General features: G+C 62.0%; 1 protein-coding gene across 1 annotated transcript; it reads left to right on the forward strand.

The window, feature by feature from the left end:
* Window positions 1-7,440: 7,440 nt before the first annotated feature.
* LOC119104457 (histone-lysine N-methyltransferase 2D) lies at window positions 7,441-14,682 on the forward strand (the record flags this gene model as incomplete). Its single annotated transcript, XM_037228161.1, is given in 6 exon segments — window positions 7,441-8,043; window positions 8,631-9,107; window positions 9,347-10,367; window positions 11,869-11,948; window positions 12,450-12,580; window positions 12,955-14,682. Coding segments are annotated over 6 exon segments (2,799 nt in total), but the record flags the coding sequence as incomplete, so codon positions are not given.
* Window positions 14,683-20,603: the final 5,921 nt, after the last annotated feature.

A 20,603-nucleotide genomic window follows, 5' to 3' on the forward strand; every position in this document is an offset into this window, starting at 1 on the left:
GATAGTATTATGTTTTGTGTCACCTCCGAAAGCCCCCTGTCGTCTGTTCGGTCGCACTGGCGTGACGGACTAAGTGTCGGTTTTATTTAAATGATCGCTATCATTGGTCGTCACGTGATCTCCGCTGCATGCAACTGCCGATGTCATTAGCTTCGCAACTTCGCGCCGACCAGAAATGCTCAATTATAACCATGGCGGCCCGCGTGAATTGGCCCAAATACGTATGTTATTAAAACCACCGGGCGTCAGTCGGCACGCTATCTCTTGTTTACACGCGCTGCAGCACGCAGGGCCACCTAGCCGCCGCCTCCATCACGGCCAGCATACAGAAGACGGCAGGGAGGGGGGGGGGGGGGGGGCGCCAGTGATTCGGGATGTGATGAACGAGTGGTCATGATATTCGGCTTCCATGTGGAGGGCCCAGGTTCGCATCCTGGTTGCGCCTCGCATCCTCTAGGCGCAGAGGACAGATGACGACGGTCGGCTAGTGCACGCCGAGAGGAAAGTTCGTCGGACCTACCGCCGAGCGCCGGTCCTCCGGTCCTCCCCACTCAGACGGCTCCCCTGCGCCGGTCCTCCCATTCAGGCGGCTCCTCGATGCCGGCCCTCTCCGCCCAAACGGCTACTGCTCCCCGGCGCCGGTCCTCCCGCTCAGACCGCTCCCCGCCACCGGCCCTCCCGCTCAGGCGGCTCCCGGCCGCCGGTCCTCCCGCTCAGACGGCTCCCCGGCGCCGGTCCTCCCCACTCAGACGGCCCCTGGCGCCGCTCCTCCCCACTCAGACGGCTCCCCGGCGCCGGTCCTCCCGCTCAGACGGCTCCCCGGCGCCGGTCCTCCGCACTCAGACGGCTCCCTGGCGCCTGATGCGCTGCTGGCTGCCTGTCGTGGGGATGGACCGTTCCGCACGAGTGACGCGTCGCTATCGGCGCCCGCCCTCTGTGTCATGCTCAGCTCGCGTCATGCCGCCCGGCTTAGGAGAGAGCGCCAGGGTCGCAGGATATGCTAACCGCATTTGAGAGCCTCGGCCGAATTTGAGGCCCCGGCGGTAATCGGACACGTTTAAAACAGGGAGAGCGACGTCGGGGCTTCCGGTGGGACCGGAGAGGTCGGCGCTGGGCGGCGTGTCACAGATGACGGACGGGACGGGACGGGCGCTTGTCCGGTGGGACCGGAGAGGTCGGCGCTGGGCGGCGCGTCACAGATGACGGACGGGACGGGACGGGCGCTTGTCCGGTGGGACCGGAGAGGTCGGCGCTGGGCGGCGCGTCACAGATGACGGACGGGACGGGACGGGCGCTTGTCCGGTGGGACCGGAGAGGTCGGCGCTGGGCGGCGCGTCACAGATGACGGACGGGACGCGCTTGTCGCGCTGCTCCTGCGGTAGTAAGCCCCGGGCGCGAGCCTTTGACGACGGGGCCCGCACGCGGATGATGTCAGCTCCGTTGCCAGCCGGTATCCGGCGGCCTTGGCGACCCGGGCCGGCCACTCAGAGCCCTGACGTGAGGCTGGAGCGTAGGGAGTCGGCGCGGATGGGTGACAGGCAAACTGGTGTGTTCCTTCGTACAGACTGTGTGGGACTCGTCTCAGCCCACTTTTGGCATCATGGCACCCAGGAGCGTCCTCTGATGAGTCGCTGTAGCACCCATGAGTGTCCTCTGATGGACCGCTGTGGCACCCATGAGTGTCCTCTGATGGACCGCTGTGGCACCCATGAGTGTCCTCTGATCGGGCCGCTGTAGCACCCATGAGTGTCCTCTGATGGACCGCTGTGGCGCCCATGAGTGTCCTCTGATGGGCCGCTGTGGCAGCCCATGAGTGTCCTCTGAGCCGTTGTGGCGCTCATGGATGTCTGAGGAGCCAGCCATGAGTGTCGTTGGAGCCTCACAGATGACCGCCCTCGGCTTCGGGAAGGAGAGACGAGGTGGTGAGCAGGGAGGGAAAACCCTGGCGCCATGGTGAGGCGACGGCACACACTCCATCCTCGTAGTGCATCACCCCTGACTAACCGCACATTGGTACGGGCCCCGGGTCCACGCCGGCTGGTGTCCTCTGGGCCCGGTCCAGAGCGCTGTGTCCGCCGTAAGGCCCTGGGACCGACGTGTCCCTGTGGCCGCGCTCTCTGCTGAGGGGGTGTGCTGGGCGCGGCGGCCGCTTCGTCTCGCGGTGGCGCTCCGAGAGCCCGCAGCCATTGTTCTCCGGCGAGCACACCATTGTGCCATGCCGACCCGGTGGACGGCCGTGCCGCCAAATGGCCGATTGTTGGCCTCTGGCCGGAGAGCGGCCCGGAAGCCGTCTGTATTCGGCTGCCGCGCCGAGCCGAAACACTGAACTGGACGGCGGCAGCTGAGGCAGGGGACCGGCGCTGCCGAGCGGTCCGGCCTGGCTCCGGCCTGGCTGCCGAGCGATCCGCCGGTCCGGCTTGGCTGCCGGGCGGTCCGCCGGTCCGGCCTGGCTGCCGAGCGGTCCGCCGCCTCGGCCTGGCTGCCGGACGGTCCGCCGGTCCGGCCTGGCTGCCGAGCAGTCCGTCGCCTCGACCTGGCTGCCGGACGGTCCGCCGGTTCGGCCTGGCTGCCGAGCAGTCCGCCGCCTCGGCCCGGCTGCCGGACGGTCCGCCGGTCCGGCCTGGCTGCTGCATTGCGCGGCCCCGGCGCCGCCGCCTGCCGCACACCTGTGGCCGAGTGCGGCGGGCGCCGCGCGGCCCGGCCGGCCGCCTCTGTTCTCTAACGAGCGGCGTCGGCACGATTACAGAGGTCGGGCCGAGACGGCCGGCCGGCCGGGCGGCGTCCACACCTGCTGCTGCCCCCGCCCGGCAGCTGCCTGCCGCCCGGGGCAGCTGCCGCCGGCTAACGGGCGCACGCACGCGCCGACACACACGGGACGGCTCGGGCCGGGACGCGGGTGCTCTCGCTGCTCTCGGGGCACAGCGGACCACTCCAGCTGGATGGCCGATGGTCGTCATCGGTGTGGCGGGTCCCGGGATTTCGGTGGAGCGATGGGAACAGGCGGTGAAATCATCGGGTGAGGAAACGAACGGGCGAGGCAGCCACGCAATCCACCCACCAGCCAGCTAACCAACCAACCATCCAATCAGTAACCAGCTAAGAGCAGTAAGAGGTGTCGGCGGTTTGTCGGCGCCGCCACAGCCGACGCGTGGTCGTGCGATCGGACGGGTTGTCTCGGCGGCGGCCGTCTCTGAGACCGTGCACTGCCGGGTCTGCACCGCACCGCCTCCGTCACGCCCCTGACCTGGGCGGCCCACCGCCGGCCAGCGCGCCCGTCCCGGGTCGGGACAGCTGGGCTCGGGCGGCACTTCGCAGCTCCGTCGCTCCTCGCACCCACACGCCCGCGGGGGAGCCGCCAGCAGCCGCTTCCCGTTTCGTTCCTCTGCCGGTCCTGAGGCCACGGTCTGGGCACAGTCACCGAGTCAGGCTGCATCGATCGGCGCGACGCACCGACTCCTGACTCAGCCAGCTGCCGCCGGCGCGTCACGTGACCGGCGGCCGGGCGGCCGGGCGGCGTCACGTGACGGCCAGGTGTTCGGGCCGGTGTATGGAGACCGGCTGCCACGGAGTAAATAGCCGCGTGGCCGACCGGCCGGCCCAGTCAGGCTGCCTTTCAATGGCACTCCGGTCGAGAACGGCCTGGCGCCGGCCGGCCGGCGGGTAGGCGGACACGGACATAGCCGAGCGCGGACACAGACAAAGCCGAGCGCGGGCACAGATTGTGACGGACACTCTCCGAGCACGGATGGAGCGTAACGCGGGCGGATGTTGACACGGACACAGCCGGGTGTCGGCGGGACCTGGGACGCGGGCCGGCCGCCGACCGCCCGGTGCCCGTGGCTAGGAGCGGAACCTGACTCACCGCGTCCGACGACAGTCAGTCATGACGGCTGGCCGGCTGGCGACGACGGCTGGCCGGGACCGCGATCGACCGTTCGGTGCCGAAGCCAAGTGCCAAAATGAGCCCCCGCCCCCGCCGTCGTCCCCCAAAATGAGACGTGTCGCTTCGTTCCAGTGCGGGTAGGGAACAACTCCAGTCCATGGCACCCCACGCCGGTAGTCGCCCTTTGCAAGTGTTGCCAGGGTTGCCAACAAGAAGCCTAGTGCCGCTCGGCGCTTCGGGATGTCCGCGGCTACGAGGCAAATTTTGACGTGTCAAATTGACGCGGTGGGCAAACGGTCGAACGCGTCGGCCGTCAGCAGAGTCGCGCTCCCTCTGGGAAGCCTCCATCATCGCGGGACGCACTCTGAGCGGCGAGCGGGCCGGCCTGCGTCGCGTCAGTCGTCGGCTCGGCCCTGGCCCCGGCCTCGGCCGGCCCTTTGTCCGGCCGCGGTGGCCGGCCGGGCCGACACGGGCCTCGCGCCGGGCGGGCCCGGGACGCGGCTGCCCCGGCCGCCAGCCGCCGCGGCAGTCCGCCTCGCCGGTCGACGCCCGCCTCTTTAAAGCCATAAACGTGCCGGGCGGCGCGACCGACCGTCGACACCGCCACCCGCGCGCGCGCGCGCGCCACCGCCGCCGGCCGTTGTTTACAAACGGGTGACGTCACCGTTTACTACGACGCTCGGGGCGGCCCGTCTGGCTGCGCGTCCGCCGACGCAGGCCGGCCGCGCCTGCCATCTCTTGGCGGCGCGCGGAACTACTCCGATGGCGCGATCGATCTGGGTCCGTGTCGCCACCGAACTTTCTCATGGCCGTTCGGTCGGCAGCGGAAAGTCTGTATTTGGCTCAGCGATGATTGGTGACGTAAGATTAACTGAAACGACCTGGATAAGGACTCAGTGAGTTGCGTGGACAGGTTATTGATTATTGCCAACTTACAAAACTCCTTTACAAGACATTACTGTTTCCTGAGGTCGTCCCCAACTGGGAGCGGCTTTTGATGGCCGCGTCTTGGGATTATTTTTGCTCTGGAGTGGTCACGTACAGCGAGATTCGGGGTGCGGCTTTTCCTGGGCTAGCCACGACCCTGGCGGAAATAAGCTCGCCGAGGCCTGGGCAAAGGGTAGGCCGGCGCTCACCGCGGCCAGACTCGGCGCCCACCGCGGCTGTGCCCCGGACCGCTGCAGCCGTCCCCGGCCGGTGCTGACCTCGCCGTGTCTGGCCGGCTCTGACCTCGCCGTGGCTGTGTGTTGCAGGTGCCCAGAGGAGAGCGCAGCCGCGGCGCCGCTGTCCACGCCGGCATCGCCAGAACGGTCAGTGGCGCGTCCCCCACCGCTCACCCGGTGTCGGGTCATGTCATCGGACCGCTCTCCCGGTGTCGGGTCATGTCATCGGACCGCTCACCCGGTGTCGGGTCATGTCACCGGACCGTTCATCCAATGACAAAGCCGTCTGGCTCGGCTCACTCGGTCGGGGTCGGGTGGTGCTTTAGTCTCACTCGGTCGGACTCGGGTGGTGCTTCAGTCTCACTCAGCCGGGGTCGGGTGGTGCTTAAGTCTCACTCGGTAGGATTCGGGTGGTGCTTTAGTCTCACTCGGTCGGGCTCGGGTGGTGCTTCAGTCTCACTCGGCCGGGGTCGGGTGGTGCTTCACCAACCGTCATCTGCCACTGCTCGGCTATCTCAATTTACAAGTACATCTTCGCGCGCCTGCACTTGCAAAGGCCGCACAAGGGAACACCACATTTATTTAAGCTACCAGAAAATGCAATCTAGTTAACCACGACGCTTTGTGTTTTTCATGCATTTCATGCGGAGAGCGTGCCTGGTTTTGATTAGCCCTCTCACACAGTTCCCTCGGCGTATTTATCCCACTGATACCGTTCCCTAGCCGGCATAATCACATAATCTGCTGATGCATTCGATCAGCACGCCCCGTCTCCCAGCGTATTTGCTCTCCGTTGATTGGTGAGCAGGGGGACCTTCGTGCGCTTCGCTGCCCTCCAAATGTCGTTTGTAAAGCCCGGAAAGCATTCAAGGCCTTCAAGCATATGACGATGAAGTAACGTGGTGCATGGAAGCCACATGTCCGATCATGTGAAGGTAGCGTCCTTCCCCTGAACAAAATCAGCTCTTAACAGCGTATAAAGCTCAAGTCGACCTCATTTAGTCAGGGTAGAGGCTACGAATGAGGATTGGCTGAGTACTCATCGACATCTATATTAGCCACTTGCCACATGCTATCACTGTACAAAACACCACAGAGTGCACCTGAGTCATCTGTTGCATGCGATTAACATTTGATGCTGATTGAAAGTCAAGCATAAAATCAGCTGAAGGCTGTTTAGAGCGCTCCCATGTCACGGCCAGCCCCGTGATGTGACCTCGGCGTCCTTGGAGGCCGGCGGCGAGTATCGCGGGCGCCCAAGCCCAAGACTTCAGGCCCCGGTCCCTTTCAAATGTCTGAATAGCGTGCCTGTGTTGAAAAAGAGACGACAGACTCGAGGGTAGGATTTACGACAAAAACACAAGCAGCCACCATTCAGCTGGTGGCTGCTTGCGTTTATCTTGTGTATCTCTTGTACCCCCCCGTAACTTATTCGCACGTCCTTAAGTCCAATCAACCACCTTAAGCAAAGCGCGAGTATGTGTGTTGGTAGTGGTGACTAGCAAATACGGTGGGAAATTTTGTGAGAACGATAATTTTGAATTGTTTTTCTGACCTGCTGAAAAATTGAAAACAGCTCTGTCTTCCGAATGGCACGCACCTTTTCTAAGTACACCGGTCCGCACACGTGCGGTTCAATTCCGACCGGAAAGATAGACACAGACGTCATCCGATGTCTTTTCATTCCGCGAGAGTTTTTTTATTAAATTTATTTATTCTGTACAGGCATTCGCGTTTTGCGTTTTGTTCGTATATGAACGCATGTTTTATTTACGTGATCTCCTTGTTGTCCTGACGATATGTCCCTCCACAGTTCCTGACCCGACCTGAAAGCATGTGCAAATAACACTCCGTTAATCCAACATGGCGCCAGCCGGTAGCCAGTGTGTGGAGCTGGCAGTACCATGCTGGCTGCATGGCCCACCCAACGAGCTGAGCACCGATGTCGTCTGTCTCTGGACTGACCTATTGTATCCTGACCTGTTCCGATCCGCCTCTTGTGCTGACGTGACCTTTGCTGCCGCTGTGACCTGACCCGACCCAGCACCGTGAACTGGCCTGACGCACCAGCGTGACCTGACCCGACCCAGCACCATGGCCTGGCCCGACACACCAGCATGAACTGACCCGACTCAGCACCGTGACCTGGTCCGATACACCAGCGTGACCTGACCCGACCCAGCACGATGGCCTGGCCCAACACACCAGCGTGAACTGGCCCGACACACCAGCGTGAACTGGCCCGACCCAGCACCGTGGCCTGGCCCGACACACCAGCGTGAACTGGCCCGACTCAGCAACGTGACCTGGTCCGACACACCAACGTGACTTGACCCGACCCAGCACCGTGACCTGGCTCGACACACCAGGGTGACCTCTCGCGGTCATTCGCAGGCGCCCGGAGGACCTGTATTCGGCGGCTCCATGTCGCTGCCTGCCTCCCAGGCACCACCGCCGCCGCCGCCGCCTCCGCCGCACCCGCCGTCATCGTTCGGGGCTGGGCCGCCGCCCTGGTCGGCGCCGGCGCAGAACGGCGCTGGACAGTGGACGGGCCAGCCGTACCCGCAGCTGTCGACGGCGCCGGCGCCGGCCGCCGGCGCCCACTTCTACGACAGTCGCGTGCAGTACCAGTACCCGCAGACGGCCGGCGCCGCCTTCTACGCCGGCTCCGGCGTCGAGGACCACTTCGCCGACCCGTTCTCGAGCCAGAACGGCGGCGCGACGCTGGGCGCGGCCTACCCGCCTCTGCCGGACCCGGCGGCCGGTCGAGCCAACGGCGCTGGCAACGGCTACAGCCCCGGCCCCAGCTACATCGTCAGCAACGGCGCCGAGAAGGGCTCGCACCTGCTGATCCCGGTGTCGAACACGGCCGCCGTGCTGGCCAAGCCGTCGCCGCTGGGCGGCAGCGCCGGCCTCTCGCGGCCCGGACTCATGGTCTCTACCACCATCACGCCGCTTAGCCACGCGCAGCAAATGACGACGTCTTTAAACTACCAGGTCAGTGGGTCTCCGGCCGCCGCCGACCGGCCGCTGCCGTCTGGCTGGCGCCGGCTTCGTTGTTGGTTTGTCTGTCGCCACAGGGGCAGCGACTCCCCGTGGAGGCAGGAGCGAGCACAGCTTCAGGTCTGATTCCTGGTGTCTTCCAGGAGCAGACAAACAAGTGTATTTCCTTGCCTGCACCGCACCTGAGCAAAAGCGATGATCGGTTGCGTTATGTCGGTTACATGTGTTGAATGGTGATCTCTGTAGGGCTGGGGACTGAGTAGCTGGTCGTGACTTGCGCTCAGCTGAGACCCCAGCATCTGCGTTCAGCTGAGACCCCAGCGTCTGTGCTCAGCTGAGACCCCAGCGTCTGTGCTCAGCTGAGACCCCAGCGTCTCTGCTCAGCTGAGACCCAGCGTCTGTGCTCAGCTGAGACCCAGCGTCTGCACTCAGCTGAGACCCCAGTATCTGCTCCCAGCTGAGACCCAGCGTCTGTGGTGCCCCCCGCTTCCGAACTCAGCGTATCGGCTGCACGGCCTGCTGACGGCTGCCGTGTGTTCTCCGCTCGCTCCTGACGGCCGCCGTGTTCTCCTGTGCCGCAGCCTGGCCACCATCTGTACTCCCGCCGGTCGAGCAGCTCACACAGCTCTAGCTCGGCCGCCCGGTGCCCAGGCGATACCAGCGGAGGTGCCGGCGCGCTCGTCTACCCCATGGACCCGCCGCCGCCACTCACAGTACATGACAAACTCAAGCTCAAGATCTACGAGCGCCAGCAGAAGGCGCCGCCGGCCAAGCCCGGCAGCTCGCCGCAAACGGTGACGCACTCGCCGCATCAAGTGGCGCACTCGCCGCACCAGGTGCCGCACTCGCCGCACCAGGTGCCGCACTCGCCGCACCAAATGCCGCACTCGCCACATTCGTCGCACCAGGTGGCGCTGTCGCCGCGGCAGGTCTCCCAGTCGCCCCATCCCGTGCCGCAGTCGCCACACCGCATGACGCAGTCGCCTCATCACGTGCCGCAGTCGCCCCATCACGTGCCGCAGTCGCCCCACCACATGCCGCAGTCGCCCTTACAACAGGTGAGCCGACAGAGCGGCGGCGGCGGAGATGGGACCTGTTTCAGTAACAAGTCACCTGGCTTAAACGGTTAGAAAGGGCAAAGGATGCCAGTCAAGGGAACGAGAGAGTCGGCGCTGCATTTGGCGGTGTTGCGTTGTGTTTATCTGGTACACTGTACTGCCCGGCAGATGTCACTGCTGTATTCTCCTGCGAGCCCGGTTTTGTGGATGGTTCCTAGATGTCGTTGTCGTTTCTTCAGATGGTGCATTCGCCGCACGGCCTGCCACCAAGTCCGCACGCATTCGGCCAGCTGCCTGCATCTCCACTGCAACAGCAGCAGCAACAACAACAACAGCAGCAACAGCAACAGCAGCAACAGCAACAGCAGCAGCAGCAGCAACAGCAACAGCAACAGCAGCAGCAACAACAACAGCAGCAGCAGCAGCAGCAGCAGCAGCAGCAGCAGCAGCAGCGGAGCCAGGCGCTCAGTCCGCAGATATACAGCATGCCGACGCCGCTGGAGCAGAAGCCGCCGGCCGAGCTGGAGCCGTTCGAGGGGTTCGGCTCGCTGGGCGCCGAGCCGGGCTCGTACCAGGTGACGGGCAACATCTTCCAGACGGGCCTGGGCTTCGGCGAGCCGGGCGTGGGCTCCAGCCTGTGCAGCGACCGGGTGAGCAGCTCCGGCCAGCGGCTGGAGCCGGCCGACCAGCTGGGCGACGCTCTCCTGCCGCCCGACACCGACGAGCAGCCTTTTTTAGCCCTTAGGACTGCAGGAGCCGAGCGGCGACGCTCGCGTGGGGGCCCTGCAGTCCTGGACGCCCTTCCATCACCCACTGGCGTCGCTTCTGGCGCACCGACGCCGTTTGGAGTCACCTCTGACACACTGACGTCACCGGCAGTCATCTCTGGCGCACTGGCACTGCTCGAAGACATCGCTGGCGCATTGACGCCACCGGCAGACATCACTGGCGCACTGACGCCATCGGCAGACATCGCTGGCGCACTGACGCCACCGGCAGACATCGCTGGCGCACTGATACTGCCTGGAGTCAGCTGTAGCGCACTGACACCGCCTGGACTCTCCTCTGATGCCCCATTGGCGCCGGCCGGCGACTGCCGTGAGGCGCTCCTGACGCCCGCGCTCGACCCGCACCCAGCTCCAGCTCCAGCTCCAGCTCCAGCTCCACCTCAGCAGGCTGGCACGGCGACGCTGGCCGAGAACGACAGCGAGGCCTCTCAGAACAACTCGCCACCAGGGAACCAGCCACTCGGCCGTCTCGGTAAGTGAAGGGTGCCGGCGTGCGACAGCCTCTCGTGCTTGTGAGCTGGTGTGGCCTGACCCAGCCAGCGCGGCGCTGGTCTGTCAAACGAGACGGGGCTGTCACCCCGTGATGCGAACGCTTCAGGCAACAGCGTCCCGCCCGCTCGTAACGTTTTGGGGGTGCGTGACGTGTCATATCTCCTGACTGACGTCGCCGCCGGCCCGCCCTCAGTGATCGGGGTGGTGGCGACGGTCGGTCAGGGGAGGGGGGCTGCCTGTTCCGCCGCCCGGCCCGGCCCGGCCCGGCCCACCGCTGCAGTTACAGGGCGCGGCGCCGGCTGGCGTCAGGTCGGGGAGGGTCCGGTGAAAGTGGGCTGGGGCGTGGCCTTCCCGTCCGGCGCTGACGACTGCGTCGAAAGAGGCTCGCTACTGGCGCAGGCCTCTGGTAGCTCAGTTGGTAGAGCGGTGGACTGTAGTGGCTGGTGGCAGGCATCCATAGGTCGCTGGTTCAAATCCGGCCCGGAGGACGTTTTGCGTGGCTGTCTGTGGCAAGAAATGTCACCCATGTGTCAGCACATGGTAACACAAAGACCACTGGACAATGTTGCTTTGCAGAATGAGTCGGCTGTCACGCCGCCGATTGTTGTCAGTCATGTCATGTCATGTCTTGTCATGTCATGTTGCCTGTCACGTACGCGGGACGCTGTGCTGCTACCGTCTGTTGCGCCGGTGCAGTGGTGATTCCAAGCCATCCCATCGGCAGCCTCAGCTGCCGATGTTCAAAAACTTGATCAAAGGCTCTACTGGATGCGCTGTGGCGCCCGCCAGTGGTTGCGTTATTGCGGAGTGCGCGCTCGGTGGTCCGCACAGCGTAGTAACGTAAAACTGACCTTGCCGCATGACGTCACCAATGGGACGCGGGTACGTCACGGGCCCGTTATCAGGTCTGAGCGAGCCGTTTCCGGCCGACGTGGCGTGGTTTGGGGGCGGCTATGGCCAGTCACTGGCGTCTGTCTGCGCAAATGAGCTGGGATTTGGCAGGGGTAGCCTGCTGAGATGGCGCCAAGCCGTCCTGTTAGCGGCGGCGTGTGTTATGTGTAGCGCAGGAGAGAGGTAAACGTTTTGGGTCGTTCATATACATGCCCACTCGGTAAAAGTCCTCCGGGCCGGATTTGAACCAGCGACCTATGGATGCCTGTGCAATGCCTCTACAGTCCACCGCTCTACCAACTGAGCTACCAGAGGAGGTGGCGTGGGGTCGATGCTTGTGTCGAAAGGGTCGGCCAACGGACTTCGTTTGTGTTGTCTCTTTGATGACGTTGTCTGGCACGACCAGCCGGGGCCGGCGGCGTCCGCCCACTTCGCCGACCCGGGGCCCCAGCTGCACTGACGGCCGCCGCCTGCCGCACTGCCGAGTCCTGACCCCTCTGGTGAGGCGGCGCTCCTGACCGCACCTGGCCGGCGCTGTGGGCTCGCTCCTGGTGTGCGTTCGGGTCTGTGACGCCAGACCACGTCCACAGGTAGCCAGCCGGCGGCCCTCTCGCCGCCAGCCGGGAGCCAACGCCAGCTGACGACGACCGGGGGTGGCCCGGAGAGCGAGGTGAGTCGCCGTCACGCCCCCTCCCCCCGCGCTCGCCCCGCCCGGCCTGGCGCTGGCAGCACGCGGAAGCGTCACACTTGGCCGCTGTCCCATCGGTCGACACGTCCGAATACGCGCGGATCGGCTGGACGCAGCTCTGCTGTGAGCCCGGCGTGTTGATTGGGTCGGTGGCGCCGGTACGGTGCTCTGGTGTTTTGAGCCCAGCGTGTGGATTGGGCCGGTGGGCCTGTACAGTGTTACGATGTTTCGAGAGCCCAGCGTGCGGATTGGGCCGGTGGGCCTGTACAGTGTTACGATGTTTCGAGAGCCCAGCGTGCGGATTGGGCCGGTGGGCCTGTACGGTGTTGCGATGTTTCGAGAGCCCAGCGTGCGGATTGGGCCGGTGGACCGGTGCGGTGTTGCGGTGTTGAGGCTGGTACGGCGCTGAGCCCGAAGCTCGGACCGGGACGGGATGCCGTGGCGCGGCCGGACAGACCACCTGACCCCGACCCGTTCCTGCAGGCGGCCGTGTACGAGGGGGCGCGCTCCTCTACAACGCTGGAGCTGTGTGAGACGCAGACGCAGATGGAGTCTCAGTGGACGAGGCTCGTGTCGCCGCCACACCCCTGCGCCGGGGGCCGGCCACAGGCCAAGTGAGTGTGAGGTCACGCCTGCCGTGTCGTCACGTGCGTGACGTCACAGGTGGCTCGGCACCAGCGTCTGCGGCTGGGGCTGGCAGGCGCGGGGCTGGGACTCTGGGGCCGAGGGGGGGGGGGGGGCTGAGGCCAGGACCAGGGATGGCTAGCGCAGGGCCTCGCCGCAGCCGAGGCGTTGCCGGTAAATGTCTGGTGACGCGCCCAGATATTTCAGGGCTTTCAGCTTGTAACGTGTAGCACTTAACGCCTGCATTTCTTCCAAAGTGCAACGTGATCGTTAAATGTTGTTTGTGCTTCTGAGCCAGCTCTAAAACGAAGACAATGCGTTTGTTTCCTGCACGCGGTGGTCACGGCTGTGTTCCGATTTTCAGGCGCGATGCAGCGAACGCGACGGACACCCTCGAAGCTGAAGGCATCATCACATGGTCTGAACCGAAGAGGCCCCGACTCAGCGCGCCGTCACCGCTGCCGCCGCCTGCCGTCCTGAGTTCTCCTCCCCCCGGGGAGACACGGCAGGCGTCGCCCCCACCCCACCAGCAGCTATCCATAACCCAGCCGCTCACGCGCCACCAGCCGCCCACAACCCGGCCGTTGGTGACGTCACCGCCGTGGCCACCGGACCCGCGGGTCGCCGCCGCCGGCCGCGCGTGGGATGTTGACCACCGGTCGTCTTTCACGGAATCTCAGGGAGTTTACGGTCTGCCCGTGGACCATACTAGTCAGGACGGCGGCGGCGGCGGCGACGGCGGCGCGGCAGCTCGTGGGCCGGCCAAGCGGCCGGGCTGCGGCGGCCCCCCCGGCGTGCCGGGCTCGACGCGGGCCACGCCGCAGGCGGACGGCGACGCCCGCGCGCTGTGACGTTGCGGCGGGGTTAGCGGCACCTGCCGACCGGATCTCACCTGTCGACGAGCTTCTGTTGCTCATCGGCACTCGCCGTGGCCGCGTGACGTTCCTCAGTTTGTTCATCGTCTGTCTGCGGGCTGGATGGCATGAGGGCTCGACGCCCTCCGGCGCCCGACGCGTCGGGCGCCCGTCTGCACGACGCGATCGCCCCCCTTTTTTGTACCTGCAAGTGAGCCATGAGGTGGTCTGACAGGTCCTAGTGGCCGCCCTGCCCCTCAGGCCGTCAGCCGGTACGCTCTCACCTGTCCTGTCGGAGGAACTCTGTCGGCTGGCGGTGTGGATCTGACGCGCGCTAGGTCCGCCCCGCCATGAGCAATCTGGCGCGATGTACGGGCCGATCCCAGGCCATACCGACTACTGTTCAGTCGTCGCATCTGTTCTCGTCCACCGAGTACGCGGCAGCGCCTCCTCGCTCACCAACGACCACGCCCGACAGGGTGTTATGCACTGATGAGGTGGATAGCTGTGAGCGACGCACTGTGCCCTATTAGACGAAATACGGATCAAATCGACTGGGCGCCACCGACCAACCGGCTGGGGCTTCTGCTCAAACGATGTCTCATCTACACCCGCGAATCATGCCGACACGTTTTGTCGTGAAATTGTGCTCAGACCGGTGCGCGAGTGTCGGCAGCGCTTCGCCACTTCGTTGGCTCGTTACCAGCCCGGTTTATCTCGGCCTAGCCCCTCCCTGTGTTGTGCGTGTTAAACGTGTACTGATCTCCGCGCAGAGCTGAGAGCATAATCTGTCCGAGCGAGGACGGCCCCCGGCGGTCGATATTATTTAATTGCGCGTGCGTCCACTCGTCCGAGGTCCGAACGCGTCGGGCTCGGCGAGTCTGTACCATAGTTTTGTACTGTATTTTTGTACGCTCTGTACATAGGCGAGGCGCGTGGGGGCGCAGGCACCAATAGCTGTGGGCGTACAAGTATTTTTCATGGTCCATCCCGTCTCATTATCACAGAGTGGCTCCTTGATTTGTCGTGGGCGGCGCGCTGACCGAGGGCGCCGTGAGCCGGCGGCGCCCGCCTCAGACCGGCCGCGTGGGCGCGTGTGACTGCTCTTGGCGGGTGGGCCACTGTGAGGCCGTGGTCTGGTCGCGGTTCACTCGTGTTCGGCATGACTGATGGTGTAGCGCGCGCGCTGGGGCCTTCGCCACTGACAGCGACGCGTGCTGGCCGCCAGCGGCCGCCTCGGTGGGGGGGGGGGGGGGGGGGGGGGGGGGGCGTACAGCGGCCAGCGGCCACCGCGCCACGTTCAGCCCAGCGCGAAGCGTGTCGCGTGGCGAACGCCCCAGCCGCCGCTGGCCTGGACCAGCCTTGAGAAACGAGTACAAATTCGTCTCATCTCATCGGTGGCCGTCTGATCTCTATGCATTTAGTGTCATTCCCGTTTGGGGCGCACGCGCGATTGACGGGACCAGGGTGCCCGCGCCGGAGGCCCGCCTCGGAGGACCGCGCCGGAGGACCGCCTCGGAGGACCGCGCCGGAGGACCGCACCTGGCGTCCTGGCCGGACACCACCCTTTGATCTCTGGACCGCGCCGGCGGGACGCGCACGTCGAGTTTGTATTTTTGTACATAGGCGGGGGCGGGGTGTTGCGCGGTCGGCTGAGCCCGCGGCGTCCGCCTCCGCTCTCGGCCGGCTCTGAGGCCGCCGAGGGCCGATCCTGGTTTGCGCACCTCCGACCAGCTGGCCCACCAAAGCCCCGGACGATCCGACTGACGACGCTCGTAACCATCGTTTTCCCATGACAGCTGTGCTAGGAAGCATTTATACTGCGTGCGTTTATAGGATAGATTTGTAGTTCAGAATAAAACCTAAAATAAAAACATGTGTTTGTATTTGGCACGGTGAGGTGTGAATGAGTGTTGTGACCGGAAAATATTGAACGACCATGTTGTCACCGCAAAACATTCCAACATTTCAACGAGGGCGTGCGAACGGTAACACCAGAATTCGCCAGTGAGTACGTGTATATTTGACATCCGAGAGGAACAAAGTTGGAAGGTTTGTCATACAGACAAGGACTGCGGAAAGTTGTTAGAAAGATGCGTTTCAATACCTCAGCACGCCTGCTCCGCTTCCCCCAGAGTCCTGTTCGGAGCCTCAGTTTCATTCGGCCTTCATCAACTCGTCTGGAGTTGCACGAAGATTGGGTTCGGACGCGATGAAGATAGCCCATTACGTGTTGAGTGGATGTATGCACATCTTCGTTATGTGAAGCAAAATCAATCCGGTGGCTTATATGCTTCCCACTGTTTAAACATCTACAACTTCATCACGGCCCTTTACAGATATTATCACATAGCCTGCTACTCCACCACTTCCTGGGTCTTCTGGAGCAATGCCGTCCATTATTACTGCTTGGAAGCATTTCTGAGTTACCGGTGCCAACGCATCTTAGACGACGGCGTACTCCACTTCAATGACTTCATCGTCGGCGACAGCGTGGCGGGGGCGGGCAGCAGCCACCCGACTCACCCGAGCCCCGTCGTCCCGTGGGGCAGCGTGGCGGGCAAGATTTCGACCAGTTGTCCAAAAACACGATGAGAAGGAACACAACCAAGAGGCCCATGTTAAGTGTTTGAGGGTACTTTTGCCAAGCCTCAAGCACGCACCTGGGCCAGTAGTCCAGACAGAAGCATGGCATAGCGCCCACAGATTTGCTCAATGTGGAAAATTACTCAGAAGATTTACAGAAAGCAAAAAAACAACCCAAAAATTTACGTAGTTCGACTACCGGTGATTTATTTTTGGTGAAATTGGATCAGTTGCGCAAAAAGCTCCGAGCGTGGTCAAAGCGCGTGATCAATTTTAGAGGGCACGCCTGGTTAAGAAATGCTTCCAAAAAGAATGTTCTTGCAGAACCTTCAAGCTGTGTACGTTACGTGATAGTGTCCCCCATTACCAACTGAGTGCGATAATTGCAGTGGAAACGTTTGCAGGTAATGCTCCCCATTTCGTGCGATCCCCAGCAGGAAGTCGACAGGGCTACATGTGGGGACAGCTTTTATGATGCAAAATTGCTCGGCAACATTGTAGAGATAAACTAGATGAGATGAATCATATATGAAGATTTGGCAAAGCTTCTTCACTTAAAGACTATGTACAACAGCATTGCTGCTCTCAACGTGTTTTATCACCCTAATAACTTCGTATGCGTGGACTAATGGTTAGGACTTTTCGCAATCCATAGCCTGCGCAAATAACGCCTGAAGCCTATCGTGAAGTGCCAGGTTTGTAGCTGAAGAGCGGAGTTACACTCGAGGGAACCTAGGGCCCCCGAGCCTTTTCGCAGGCAAAAATGTGGGCGCACCTACGTCAGATTGAGGCCCTTCTGTTTTGGGGTGTTGTTTCGTAAAATCAGTCGGAGGACTGAGCGGAAGAACTCTAAACACATCTTTAAATATGTTAAAAACGTGTTTATTCTCCAAGTTGGCTCAATTTCTTCTCGACCTTGGGTAGCTGGAGCCCCACACTAATCATAAAACTATACCGCTGCCCCTGTCACAGTATGTCCAGCGAGAGGTGCTAAGCCCAGGTGAAGCAGCGCTCCGAGCCCAGATGGAGGGGCGACACCAAGCCCAAGCGGGGAGGTTCCCTAAATCCAGACGGAAGGCGCCTGGAGCCCGGCTGGAGGGCGTCTTCCAATCCAGGGCAAAAATTCCCCCACGCTGGAGAGGAGAAGGCCCCGCGCTTCTGCAGATTCGTAACCCGTGGTGACGGGATGCTTTTGAGCCCACACAGGGAAGTATACCAAGCCTAGGTAGACGGACACGCCGGAGTCCGGCGAGAGAGAGAGAGAGAGAGAGAGAGAGAGAGAGAGAGAGAGAGAGAGAGAGAGAGAGAGAGAGAGAGAGAGAGAGAGAGAGAGAGAGAGAGAGAGAGAGAGAGAGAGAGAGAGAGAGAGAGAGAGAGAGAGAGAGAGAGAGAGGAGAGAGAGAGAGAGAGAGAGAGGAGAGAAGAGAGAGAGAGAGAGAGAGAGAGAGAGAGAGAGAGAGAGAGAGAGAAGAGAGAGAGAGAGAGAGAGAGAGAGAGAGAGAGAGAGAGAGAGAGAGAGAGAGAGGTAGAGCGGAGCACCTACTTTGGGAACAGGAGAGCACCAATGTCCTAGCAGAGGGACACCCGGGCCGAAGAAGGAAGGCGTCCAAAGCCTGCAGGTGGAAGGGAGCACCCGAGTCCTAAGCACATGTGCCCAAAATGTGCAAGCAGAGGGGACTCCCATGAACGCAGCATGAAGTCTGCAGAAACAGAGACGGCGACAAATGTACAGAAAAGAGCTGGAAAGTGCGTGTGAACGGCACGCAGAGCCCATCTAGACTCCATTCGTCCGTAAGAATATGGAAGCCGCAAGCTCGGGTACAGGGTCTCATCAAACCCATGTAGGTCAACTTCGCAGGTCAATTTTGAGGTAAAAATTGAGATGAGATTTAAGGCAGGTCGGTAGAGTGCTCGCTCAAGCTTGTGAGACGGGTGCCACAAACCGGGGCGCATTAGCTGCCATTGCGCGCTCCGAGTGCACCCCAAGCCGAAGTGAGCCCCCGGACCTAGCTGAGCGACGCCCTGCACCCAGGCGGAGAGCCCCGCATCAGCGCATCCCGAAGCCTGAAACACCATGGTAATGAGCCTAGGGAGAGACCTCTCAGCCAGCACGACTCCCCAGGCAGTGAGAGATGAGGGATCCACCAGGGCCCTGAGCCTAGGGAAAGACTTCTCAGCCAGCACGACTCCCCGGGCAGTGAGAGATGAGGGATCCACCAGGGTCCTGAGCCTAGGGAAAGACTTCTCAGCCAGCACGACTCCCCGGGCAGTGAGAGATGAGGGATCCACCAGGGTCCTGAGCCTAGGGAGAGACTTCTCAGCCAGCACGACTCCCCGGGCAGTGAGAGATGAGGAATCCACCAGGGTCCTGAGCCTAGGGAGAGACCTCTCAGCCAGTGCGACTCCCCGGGCAGCGAGAGATAAGGGATCCACCAGGGTCCTGAGACTAGGGAGAGATTTCTCAGCCAGCACGACTCCCCGGGCAGTGAGAGATGAGGGATTCACCAGGGTCCTCAGCCTAGGGAGAGACCTCTCAGCCAGTACGACTCCCCGGGCAGCGAGAGATAAGGGATCCAACAGAGTCCTGAAACTAGAGGGAGACTTCTCAGCCAGCACGACTCTCCGGGCAGCGAGAGATGAGGGATCCACCAGGGTCCTGAGTCTAGGGAAAGACCTCTCAACCGGGATGACTCCCCGGGCAGCAAGAGACCAGGGACGTTTGAGCGGTGATTCTGTAAGCCCATGTCGCTCACTGGAGGAAGAGGAACCTCTTCTCGACAGTGCTGGGTGCTGTCGCAGCTAAAGGCGTGAAGCGCGTCCCCACCATCGCTCGACATTAGCGCGCTGATGCTTGTCGCTTGCACGAGTCATAAAACCCCAGAACTATTAAACCAACAAAGCTGCCGCAAACATGTACACTAAAACCAATTTCAATTAACTGTATCAAATACAATATGGTAGAATCGACATTCTGAAACGAAAACAGGATTTACTACGGCAACTGTGCGATGATTCCTTACAGCTGTAATTATCAAAATGACGGAATCCAGCTTTGTATTCCATCTCGCCCGCTATTTAGACGCACACCAACAAACGAACTTGATAAGGCATATTGTATTTAACCCCACAGCAAAACGTGCAAAGCATGCATACACAGGAGACGCAGTGAGCCGAAAAGACGAAACCGTATATTCTTGAAACAAATGCGTGACGCAACGCACTGAGAGCGCTAGCAAAAATGAATATCGCGCAAACATATGGCCGCACACAGGCTCCAAAACGCAAATGGAAAACGGATTATTGACGCTTCATCTACTAAAATATCAACCCAAACCGTAAATAACTTGTCACTTTAACATACGATGCCAATTTGCTGGCACGTTTCAGCAGATAATGGATGATGAATGGATGCGAACTAAAGTTGTCTTCAAGATTTCGGCGACTTCGAGCAATTGACATATAGTTAATTTCAAAAACGTAACAACGTTATTACCTCTTCAGGACTAGGACAACATCACGCTTGGCGAAATTATCACAAATTCGGGAGTCCATGAGTGGCTGGACAATATCGCCATGATTCTCGCACGCGCCGATCACTAGTCACTTAGCGTGCAGGCTTCTACCGGGCGCTTTCCTGCCTTTATCACGAAGCCCGATCAGACTCATAGACTGTCGCTGCTACAGCGATCGCAATATTCTGGAGCGAATATCGTCAACAAGGGGGCGCGGCCTAAACAGCTGTGCATGCAGTTCAAGAAGATCTTGATAAATAAAGCCCGACATTTTATCACCTGGGACAAAACGAAACATAGCCAAAGAGGGCGACAGACCCCACAGTCATATCCATGCCTGATAACAAGTCATCCACCCACGCTGAGCGGAACAAAAGAACACCAACTGACGTTCACTCGGAACAAAGCAGGGTCGGCTCGCCACAGACCGGACACCACACGACGCACCACGCAAATGAACGGCGCGGTGAGCGCCTCCGCCCGACTAGCAGCACAGCAAGCAGCGGCAGGCCGTCACGCCGCGCGTCACGTGGGAGACGCCCCCAGACCGTGGGAGAAGCCGGCCGAGCAGACTGGCTCGGCTCTGGCCGGGAGGTGGAGAGTCTGCCGGTCATCCGGCGAGCAGGCCCCCAGCGAGGGAGGATGGCCGCCAGAGGGCACGGACTGGCCCGGCACTTCCATGTGACAACCAGAGGGGCTGGCTTAGGACTCCCATGTGATACCCGAGGGAGGGGCTGTCCAGAGGACGCCGGACTGGTCCGCTCTGAGGCGGCTCAGAAGCAGCTCAGAGACAGCTCAGAGAGGGCTCAGGGGTGGTTCAGAGGCTGCTTAGAGGCGGCTTAGGGACAGCGCGGCCACGTGCCGGACCGACGGCTAATGAGCAGCGTCAGCCGCGGCACACACACACGGACACGCACGGCCCCATGTGCACCACGCCCGGCTAGCGACGTCACACGCACACGCGGCGCACAGGCGCCACACAGCGCTGCCAGCCGGACCTCCGGCTCAGCCCGTAAGCTTGGCGACGGCTCCAGCAGCAGTCGGCCGCTGATGGAGTCGCC

This window comes from Pollicipes pollicipes, unplaced genomic scaffold, assembly GCF_011947565.3.
Source record: "Pollicipes pollicipes isolate AB1234 unplaced genomic scaffold, Ppol_2.1 Scaffold_6052;HRSCAF=7182_pilon_pilon_pilon, whole genome shotgun sequence".
Taxonomy (NCBI): Eukaryota; Metazoa; Arthropoda; class Thecostraca; order Pollicipedomorpha; family Pollicipedidae; genus Pollicipes; species Pollicipes pollicipes.